This window comes from Orbicella faveolata, unplaced genomic scaffold (assembly GCF_042242905.1).
Source record: "Orbicella faveolata isolate gen_17 unplaced genomic scaffold, um_ofav_v1 contig_13, whole genome shotgun sequence".
Lineage (NCBI taxonomy): Eukaryota > Metazoa > Cnidaria > Anthozoa > Scleractinia > Merulinidae > Orbicella > Orbicella faveolata.
In genome coordinates, this window is record NW_028301540.1 from 27,624,980 (window position 1) to 27,636,024 (window position 11,045).

Consider the following 11,045-nt stretch of genomic DNA (forward strand, 5'->3'; position numbering starts at 1 on the left):
AAAATATTACAGTGGCCCTGGTCTGCCTTTTTCTACTATTCTTACAAAGTTATGAACAGTCAAAAACCTGAAAACTGGTACGAGCCAGTTAGAGGTTTAGAGGGTTTACCTAAGTTAGAGGACCTATATGGGGGATTCACTCTCTTACCTTGATAATCTCTTACTTAATACCAATGCATTTATCACGCATTCTAATTCACATTCAAAGCACAAGCACCAATAAGTTCCAATAAAAAAGCCTTCACATATGAACTCAGTTAAATGACCTTGCTCTCCATGAGTTCTCGTAGTTCAGTGGATAGAGCGCCCTTTCGGTGTTCGCGCGTGTTTTTCTTTGTCCCACGCTCGTGTCATGTTCATCAGTTCACTTTTCAAAAGCTAATACCTGTTCCATTTTTTGTAGTTTGGTGGCATGCATTTGGTAATATAAAATGGAAAAATGGGAATTAAACAAAAACTGTCGCTTCTGATCGACCGGGACACTGTCCCTTTATATAAATAAAATAAAGAACTGGCAGGGATGAGCTGAAGGCTGAAAGCAGTTGAAAAGATTTGCATCAGAAAAAACCCTTAAAGACATATTCATTTCACCAATAAACGGATTGTTTCTACATACTGTAGAGAGCAAAAATTCCAAATTCTCATTTTCAAGACAGAGGTCATTCATTTCGTAATTGTCTATTCTACGGGGGCTTAATTTACTTGAAAATGATTGGTTTTTTTTTAGATCCTCGTTGGCTACAATAGGAACCTTATGGAATGATGACGGCGACGCCAGGGACGAAGCCTAGTAAAACACAGATTTCTATTTTGCCTTCGACTTTCGTGGCTATCGCAATCTGTTCAGCACGCCAATATCTAAAACGAACAAGAACGTAATAAATATGAGATTTTCCTTGTATAGATCCTCTGTAATTAAGGGCACAATAACCATTGTTCTGCTCATTAAACCTTTTGTTAGATGACGTTTTCATCCTTTTTCATCCGTTCACAGTTTTTCTCGAGCTACACTCTCGAAAAACTCTTTGCCTCTCGGAACAGATAATGTCCGCGGTCAAATATCCGAGAAGTTTCGTGCTAAATGTAGGCTATTGTTTATATAAAACAAAGTTTCCTATTTAACTTTATTACAGATGACACTGCATTGAGCTTAGTCAGTGGTAATCTACACGAGACAGATACATGCATCCAGCAACGTTTTCGCATCTCGCTGCCATGAACAATTCGCAAGGCTTGTTGGGAAGAAATTGCGTTTTGTATGTCGTGGCTTTGAGTTATTCCTTCAATCGCCTCCTCTGAATTGAAATAAAGAAAACTAATTTGTATACATTGCCAAAAACATATGTAATTATGACTGAAATTGTTCAATTCAACGCTGAATTCGACTCTCTCAGAATCAGACTCTCAGAACAGAGACTAAAATAATATCTTACTGACCGTTTCTTTCTCCACTAATAGTTCTTCTTGTGATTCTAGACACAGAGGTTCAGCTTTAGCCTTGGTTCTACCGTCAAAAGAAACATAAAGTTCTTGGTGTTTTATAGTTCAAAGCATTAATTTGCCACGGTTTCGTCCATTCACAGATCTTCACATGTACAATTTGAATGACTAATTTAAGCTGGGCGAACGATTGTCTTACTGCATGTTTTTCGACCGAAAGAAGAGATGTGATTGGCTGCCGCACCTGAGAAGTAGAACATCTTAGAGTAACAGAGACTGAGAAAGTTCTTTTGCCTGCTACACTGCCACATTGAAAGAACTCTGCTGCACCGTGAATAAGCTGCTATGTGTAGTCTGATAAATTCTCTAGGTATCACGACTGTCAGAGAATTACATGTTAACCCAGACAGTCCTCTTTGCTTTCCAATGCCAGTTTTAATAACATTTTGAACTAGCATTATTGTGATACCAAAGTTAAGATTCTTACTAGTGTTCTGCGAATAACTGTGAATAATTCACGGTTTAGTCATTCAGGAAAACATCAGCATGAAAATAGTGTAATTTTTTTTATTGCAGTTTGGATGAAGCAGAAAGTACGTCCTTCAGTGTGGAGCTGGGAGATTTAATTGTCTTGGCCACTGATGGCCTGTTCGATAATGTTTCCACTGAACGAATACTTTTAAAAGGAACACGGGAAGTGAAGTGGGAAGTGATATACAGTAGAATCACAAGTTCTCAAACTCTCGATTGTTTGAACATCCTGATAACTGAAACTGTCGAACACTGTAATTTTTCCCCCGATTTTTCGAACTACCCAATTTCAAAAGATTATGATAAACCTGTACCCCTATTCGCGTCCCTTCAAGATTCGAAAAAATCAGGATTTCCTTGAATGAATACGTCCCTGTGTAGATACATTTCGTTTGCCTTTTGGAAAACTTCCTCCCTTCAGTGCTATGTACCCAGGAAAACATCAAATTGTGCCCGAGTGAGCTCTGGGACCAATGTAATAAGGATAAAGAAAGGTGGCGGAAACTGGTTACATTTCAACTCGCTTTAATGATCTGAAGAGTGTGTTACGCTAACTGTGCAAGCTCACATTACAAACGCGAAGTTTAAAACATTCTCTGATTTTGTTAGTCAAAAATCCATAATTTCGTCTAAAATGCCACTCAAAACCATTTACATTAGCTAGCACTGAAGGAATAGTGCTTAAATCTGTAACATGGTGAACGAAATCTTTTCTAATATCAAGTCAAAAATCAGCCTTGGTCATCAAGTCAAGTTGGAATGATTTAAACTTCACAATTAAAGAGTCTTTATAAAAGCTAAAAACAAACCAGGGCAGAAGAACGTAAATTAAAGTACAAGAGAAATTCAGCAACTTTACTAACTTAAAGTTTTTTTTCTTTGGTTTTGTTTATTTTCAAAATCTTGTGCCCGAGATTGAAGCGGAAAATGTCATTCATTGCTAACCGCTAGTGTTGATTATTCTTGCATCTGGTTAGAAAAAAGCGATTTTCATCATTTCTTGACGATTTTAAAGCAGTATTTTTCACTTCAACCCGAAAGAGTCAAACGATAATTAAAAAAAAATATTGATAAACATGTGAATTGAAAGCAAATGTTCGTTTCTCAACGAGTTTTTAAATAAACCTATCTTAGTTAAAACTTGAAAAAAAAAAACGCCTTCCAAAAACCTTAACAGAAATTCTCTTTTCAGAATCATATAGAGAGTTGTATAAAAACGTTTATAGATCAATTTAAAACACTTCTGGCCAAAATGTTGAGAGGGTGGATAACGCGATCCACCGAATAAACCGCTATCTAATAGACAACGTAGTTTGTTTTGTCAACACACCTATCCGCTGGATAGTGGTTTATCGGGTAGATAGCGTGACCCGCCCTTTTAACAACTGAGCCTTGTTGATTAAAAATCAATCATGATAATAAGTAAATCGAGTTTTGCGTTAACTCTCAACGTGCCATCACCGAGACATAAATAACCGCTCTTGAGTCTTGGGGTGAGAAAGAAACGCAGACGTTTTCTTTGTCTCCGCAAGAAACTGCTGGAGGTGATTACGATATATACAAAGCTAGGCAATAGTTGTTTCTAAAATTAATGTCAGTGGATACGCGTTCTATTTATTTTTGTTATATAGACATGAGTGTTTTGCTCCACTCAAAAAATTCATGCAAAACCACATCCGGGACCCGAGTGGCGTATTTTCCATATCCTCAATTGTGAGGATGTTGATGACGTCATTTCTTGCATTTTCACGGTTGTTTATGCAAAAAGTCAGTGTGTTTATTTAACAGAAGGAAATTACACGGTGGCTTGAAGACATGAATTTTTTTTTTTTTTCTCGCGCTAAAAACGATGTTTTACTCACTTGCTGTGCTCCTTTGTAAACATTTTTCGTTTAGCACTGGAAAATGAAATTCAAATCTTTGCGCCGTCGTGTAATAATCCCCTATATAGAAGATTACAGAAGGTATGTACAAGTTAGGAGTTAATTCCGCTGATTAATAATATATCTACATTATGCTTATGTTGGGAAATTAATCACTTATTAGAAAATAGACAATCGATTAGTCAATCAGTCAGCAGCCAGTGAGTCAGTGAGTCAGCCAGTGAGTCAGTGAGTCAGTCAGTGAGTCAGTCAGTGAGTCAGTCAGTGAGTCAGTCAGTGAGTCAGTCAGTCAGTCCGCCAGTGAGTCAGTTAGTGAGTCAGTCAGTCAGTCAGTCAGTCTGTGAGTCAGTCAGTCAGTCAGTCAGTCTGTGAGTCAGTCAGTCAGAAGCGTTTCATGATTGGTCAGCTACGTATCGTGGTGGCGACTGTGGCATTTGGCCTCGATGAATCAGATGTACGAGCTATAATCCATTACAACTTACCACACAGTTTTGAAAGCTAGGTGCAGGAGATTGGTCGAGCGGGACGGGACGGGCGTCCCTCGCACTGTCACTTCTTTCTGGACCCCGAGGTGAGAGAACATTAGGGATATCTTTGCTGACCTCATTGGAAAAATTCAGTTTTCAAAGTAGTCAAATAAATGTTCATGTCAAATGTAGGAAGCTCTAAATAACTCACCGGTTTTTTAACAAGGATTTGACTTTAAAAGCGAAATGAAATGAAAAGAATACTTATCTTGTGAAAAAGTTTCGTAAATTAAAAGTTAAGTCGTTTTCTGAACAAATTTAAAATGACTAACAACGTGATTTTGTTTGTTTGTCCAACAAACTGAAATCAACGTCCACCTGCAGGTTATGTCCTAACCTTTTTCTTTGAGACACTCAAACATCTTACACTGCTTGGTCTGGTTCGCTCGGTTACACAACTATCACATACTAAAACAAGACACTTTAGGTATCTACTATCCATCTACTTTGCCTTTGATCGTGACTTTGCTTAGACGCAACTAAAAGCTCCCGAGCCAGTACTGAGTTGTGGAACTCGGCGAGGAGGTACAGCGAAAAGCCGGGTTCTGCGTGATGTACCGGCCGAAGTTATCTTCGTTAGGTATTCCGCCACCGAAATCACAACCAGAAGAGGGACCATAGTAGCTGTCCATATGGAGAGAAAGCACCGAGCTGTAACCAATCAAGACGGTGCAGTTGAAGCATGCGTGTCCACGGACATTGACAAACTCGGTCAGAAGACAGAACTCACTCTCAGTCGGTTCTTGAAGCAGATTCAGGTTTTTCAATGACACGCGTATGTAATCTCGATAGTCAACGCCATCCGTGGGAAAATTGCAAGTGGCCCGCCAATGAGTTGAAACATCTTGGATAGACTCCATACGGGACATTGACAGGCGGTAGTTGTTCCACTCAGGGACATCTTGGTTTCTCGCCATGTCGTGTAGGTAGAACGCTTTGCCTTGGAAATCATCGTTGTTGTTCAGTGAGTGAGACTGGATCAGAGTCCATGCGGTACCAGGCTCGGGACCAAAGCTGCAGTAGACTGGGAATGATTTGTTGTGTTGGTTTGAAATGTTGTACACGCCACTAACATTGACTCTGTCGATCATTAGGATGTCTTTACATGATCGCCGTGGTGGGATTTGACACTTGTGCCCCGTGAATCCCGGAGGACATGAGCATAGGTATCTTCTTTCGGTGACATCGCATATTTCACTGCACGTGCCACCGTTTTGACAGGGAGCAGATTCACAGCACTTGTTATGGCAGGTTGAACCAGAGCAGGTCTGTTGAGCAAAACCGGCCTAGAAAAGAAGACAGTAATTATTGGTTCTTATTATTGCCGCTCGTGGGAGGCACGGTGGCCTCACGGTTAGTGCACTCGTCGCCGAAGCGAGCATTCCTGGTTAGAGCCCTGACCGAGGACATTGTGTTCACGGTGTTTTTGGGCAAGACACTTTACTCTCTCAGTGCCTCTCTCTACCCAGGTGTATAAATTGATACCGGCGAACTTAATGCTGGGGGGGGGGGGGGGTGGGGTAGCCCCGCTGTGGACTAACATCCCATTCAGGGGGAGTTGAAATACTCCTAGTCGTTCATGCTATAGTTACTTTCATTACAGCTTATTTTAGCAGCATTCACACTACTCGTTAGTTTGAATTATTTACTCAAACTGATTTTGACCTGGGCTAAGGAAGTCATTTCACAAGCGCCCTCAGGCAGTACAAGCCATCCGGGCGGAACGTTTGCATGGAAAAATCGTCGAGATCGATAACATAAAACATACACTTGGTTATGGTGATGGGACGAGCAATGTACATTTATCCCCAAGCTCCAACACTCTCTCTCTTTTTCAGAGTAATATATTCAACTCCAAGAACGAGATTTTCTTAATGCGTAGCAAAAAAAACAAAACTGACATTGAGCAAATAATCAGGCTTACAACTGAAAACTAAATTACTGCAATACATAACACTAATCTTACAAAACCTGGTTGAAACTACTTAAAGTGCCTATGAAGCCAAATTTTTCCGACAGAATTTAAAAGTGCACAGTTTCAAATGCACAATTCCAAAGTGTGAGAAGCCCACGATAAAAATTGTCGATTTTACAAGTGCGCACAGCTGAGCTATTTTACACTCAGAAATGGAGTTCGAATCGCGCGGCCAATAGGTCACGTGGCATCCACGAAAACTACTCGATAAATCGGCTAAACTAATCCACTCAGAAGCACTGAACATTTTCGTTATCACAGAATCTTTTCTCAGCGAGTCCCTTAGCGACTGAAAATCGAATGGCGTAAACAAACCAGAACACACGAACTGACGTCACACTCTGGAAGTTCATAAATAAATTGGAATCCAGTTTCCTGACCTTTTTTGAAGAAAAAATACTTCAACCTTGCGCTCTTGTAAGATCAACAATTTTAATTGTAGGCTTTTCAAACTTTGGATTTGGGTATTTCCAACGTGATGTTTTTAAGATATGTCGAGAAATGCATTTCCTTTCCTAAGCAATTTAAATAAAGTAAATAAATAAATTAAGAGAAAACAAAAATTATTCAAGAAACTACCTCGGACGACAACGATGTTACTTATTACAAGAGGAGATGACCAAAACAAGACTCAAAATTATTAACCTTGGCCAACAGCTAGTTTTAGGAACGATTTGGGAACATTTTTACTTTCGGGCTCTCTGTATTAGCCTTGCATACTTTAATAATCCATCAGGCACTAAATGTCGACTTGAATTTGCATTTGCAGCTGGAGCTCAAGCAAACTGTCAATCAAACATTGGCATCTCTCACCTCAATATTTTAAAGGTTCGTGGGAAAAAAACTTGAGTTTTGTCCATGAGCTGCCTATCTTTCAAAACGTCTCGATTTAAAATTTCTATTTCAGTCCAACTTGTAGCCGGTGTTTCGTGAACAGCGGTCGGGATGATAATTTGAAGACAGAAAAAAGAAACGTTTTTACTACTTCCGTGTTCGCATTCTGCTCTCACATTTTCAACAGCTTTAACAAATTTTCAGTACTATTTCGAAAACAGGACCAAAAAATTAAGATCCTAATGCATGTATTTATTTATGTCATTCTAACATACTTAGTCTCAAAAACTTTGAATATAAAAACGCTTTCTTACTTTGTTGTCAAAATAACTCCTGACAGGTTCGCAATAGATGACTCCTTCCTTTTCTTTCAGTGCTTCTGGTTCCACTTTAGTGTTGGCATCGTTCAGCTCACAGTTTTCTGTTGTGTTGACCTCGTTGAAGTTGAACGAGAGGCATTGGCAATTCTGTAAACATCTCTTGAAACATTCCATCCAGTCCCAAATGGAGCTTAAAGTCTCCAAAACATTCCCGACAAGAGCAAAATTCTTTTTCGTCGTGTCAGAGGCTAGACTAAAAGAGATTTTCTCACACATGCCATTTGTGCAGTGGCTTTGTGCAGTGTGAATGACGAGCACCGTTAGGAATAATAACGATAAAACGCCACGAAAATCCATTTTACGTTTTTTTTTTTGCCAAGGGCTATTAGATCAGCAAATATCAGTATTTATTGCCTTTAGATGCCTGGGTTGTCCCCGCGACCAGACTTTTAGTTTGTTGGATTGGGCTGATTGGATCTAACTCGTGATCACGTGACAAAAGAACCTGATCTAATAGGCCATACTTCTAATATGACTCCGAGGCTTTGTGACCTAAATTTGTTTCATCTGCGAGGAAAACATTATTGCCTTGTCTGCAGGGGTGAGCTACGATACCGGTCAAATGTACTTTGACAGTCATTGGATGATTACGATGATCTCTGCAATACCGCCAAAAATAAATAAATAAATAAATAAATAACGAACATCACGGCAAGAAAAGTCGACGAAACACCGTCACCGCAACAATTTATTTAGGCCCATGATTTTAATGTTTACACTTGACATAATACTTTTATACGTCAACAATTTCCACGCAATAAAAACATGACAACGCTTGTCATTGCCTACGGGTCAATACTGCTGATGCCTGTAATGATCGAAAACAGTTTCGGAGTGGCAGCTGGAGCGTATTGAAGCTATACAAATGTGAATTAGCACAGAGTAACGACGTTTACATGCTAAATTTAGGTCTGAGAAAGGGCAAACAAGAAATTCGAAACACATCACACACCGTAGGTTTTAAGATCACCGCAACGACGCAAGGTGGGATTTTATTCACTGCATCACCACATTAGAAAAGCAGTCAACCCCGCAACACCGCAAATTCACATGTACCCCTCGGTGTGGGCCAAGCAGTAGCAAAATAAATAACAAGGTCGAGGAATTAGGAAACCGCTATTGTTTTGACTTGACTCTTCCGCGCCAATTTGCATCAGCTTCGAGAAGTTCGTCCGTCAAAATGCCAAAGATCATGATTCTCTTGCAAAATGTTAATAGCTTGTTTTAATAAATAAAGAGCATTTTGTCTTGGCGACATCCAAGTACGTACTATATCTGTTATATCTTTATTCGGGTAGTTATCAATAATTAATTCTCGGCCTTTTAACAAACTGTGCAACTGAAAATAAGTTAAATTGCCGCAGATAGTGAATATTAATGACAAATACTAGCTTCCTTTTCAAAGGGCGGCAGTAGTATTAATTAGAAAGTACGTCAAATATTTTAACTGCGCCACAGTCACTATATTTTCGTTGCGTTGTCATTAAGAGCACCTTGCTCTAACGGTCACCTATACCTATGCAGGATAGAATAATTTGCTTTTCTCAAACTTTGTCAGGAAGAAGGTTTTTGGGAACTTGTTTCAAAATTGTAACTTTGAGGTTGTTTGGATTTTTATATTTTCTTGTCGAAACGGGCTTACGTATTTCACCCCGAAAAGAGCAAAGCTCGTCCGTAAAAATATACTTTTTACGAACGCCAGCAAGCCAAAATAAAAGCATGACTGGAAAAGCTAACCCACATCACAAAAACTTCATTCTTCGTAAACGCTCGCACCAAAGGTAAGCATTTATTTACGTTTCTCACCTTCCTTTTGTGAGGAATTTGACTGAAATTGTCCTCCAACGTAGGGGTTGAAAGAAGTTCAACTTAACAAAAAGAGCTGTTTAGCTATTTTGTGCAATGAATTTAAAAAGCAATTCGCCGAATTTAGTTCTTAAGCAATCCATCTTAGCAGTTCGCGATGCAAAATTCGGACCGCTAATAGGCTATTTCCAAGTTCCCTTGTGCCTCTGTTTCAACAGGAGTCTAATTGCGACACCATTCTTACTTTGATTTGCACGAAAATGAACCTGTAGGCGGAACTCATTTTCATATGAATGCTTTCGCACTTACACTCGTTTTGACCGGAGAGGGAAAAGGCAACTCGGAAATGGCCTTTTTCAGACAATTTTGTGGTTTTTGTCCGAAATTGCCTCGCATCCACGTTGGATTACACGACGACATTCATGAGGTTCTGAAATAGCTGCCCCCTACTGACTTTGTGCTGGTGAATAACGAAAAGTCAGGAGGGGGTCTAGTTTTAATCCAAACCAACTTAACCGCAGGGTAAAAATAATTTGATGCCTCTGGACAAGAAACGTCTTAAAGGCGGCATCCAGCTGTCAACGGAATCACTCCGAAAACAAAATCAAAGTAATTTAAAAACTTCTAAGTTTTCTGGAAACATTTATAGCGCCAATCCCCAACACTCAGACTTATATATAGAGAGCAATGGTACTCGCGATAGCTTTTTCACTGTCAAAATGGGAAAACAGTCGGGTTTTTCGCTTTCAACTGAGCCGTGTTGTTTTTTTACCCGAAATGTTTCCGTTTATAAATGAACGCCTAACAAAGCGGGGAAAACACTGCTACGGTTCAGTCCCACTTCAAATCACGAGATTTTCGTATCCAATTGATATTTGGTTAAAACCGAAAATCGAAGTAGTTAACTTTCTTTCAAAATTATGCGTGGCATCTTTGAAAATACCTCTGGTATCTAACAAACACGGATCGGAAAGCGCTCTCTGTATTCAACGGCTGCTTGCTCGTTGTAAATTTCGCTACGTCTAACATAAGCATTTAGGTTCAAACGAAACACGGTACAGTCGACTCTTGATAACTTTGTGATAACTCGAACCCTCACTTATTCGAACCTCGTTCTAATTCGAACCAAAATTGATTTCCCCAGGGGTTTCCGTCATACATTTACTGCAATTTTACTCCTGCGATAACTATGTAACTGGAACTTTCTGCTGACTTGACAGAGTTAATTTTCGTTCCTTTCCGGTTTTTTTTCTATATCATTTAACCTTCATTCACTCGAACAACGTTGGTCAACATGTGACAGCTCAAAACAGTCAGTACTGTAGTCCCGGCAAAACATTGAAAGTACTAATCGCATGAAGTCCATGAACTCTTTAGCAGTAGCCCGACGTTGTTCCTTTTGAAACCTGCAAAGTTCGCAGTAAATGGACTTCCGATCTCCTGTAGCTTTGCTTCGTTCTGTTTCACGTTACGTCTATAATTAAATTTCTTTAAAATGAACACTGTGTGAATAGTAGTAATACCACTGTATGAAAAGTAGAAATATGGTAAGGACCGTTTTTTCCTTATTTTCGGTCCTTTGTTCTCAACCCCTGATAACTTGAACTCAAAATAACTCGAGCCTTTTCCCATTTTCCTTGAAGGTTCTAGATATCGGGATCCGACTGTA

General features: G+C 39.5%; 1 protein-coding gene across 1 annotated transcript; it reads right to left on the bottom strand.

Annotated features, from left to right (window-relative positions):
- Positions 1 to 2,479: 2,479 nt before the first annotated feature.
- LOC149115862 (uncharacterized) lies at positions 2,480 to 8,181 on the bottom strand. Its single transcript, XM_089285271.1, has 2 exons — positions 7,505 to 8,181; positions 2,480 to 5,667 (listed from the first exon to the last, which is right to left on the bottom strand). Exons 1-2 carry the CDS (start codon positions 7,865 to 7,867, stop codon positions 4,861 to 4,863), a joined length of 1,170 nt encoding a protein of 389 aa, XP_089141397.1. The 5' UTR covers positions 7,868 to 8,181; the 3' UTR covers positions 2,480 to 4,860.
- Between the last annotated feature and the right edge of the window lie 2,864 nt (positions 8,182 to 11,045).

Excerpts from the sequence above, each read along its gene's own strand:
- LOC149115862 (XM_089285271.1), bottom strand. The coding sequence starts at position 7,867 with ATGGATTTTCGTGGCGTTTTATCGTTATTATTCCTAACGGTGCTCGTC. Across the intron at positions 5,668-7,504 it reads GGAGTTATTTTGACAACAAA|GCCGGTTTTGCTCAACAGAC; the intron begins GTAAGAAAGCGT and ends CTTCTTTTCTAG.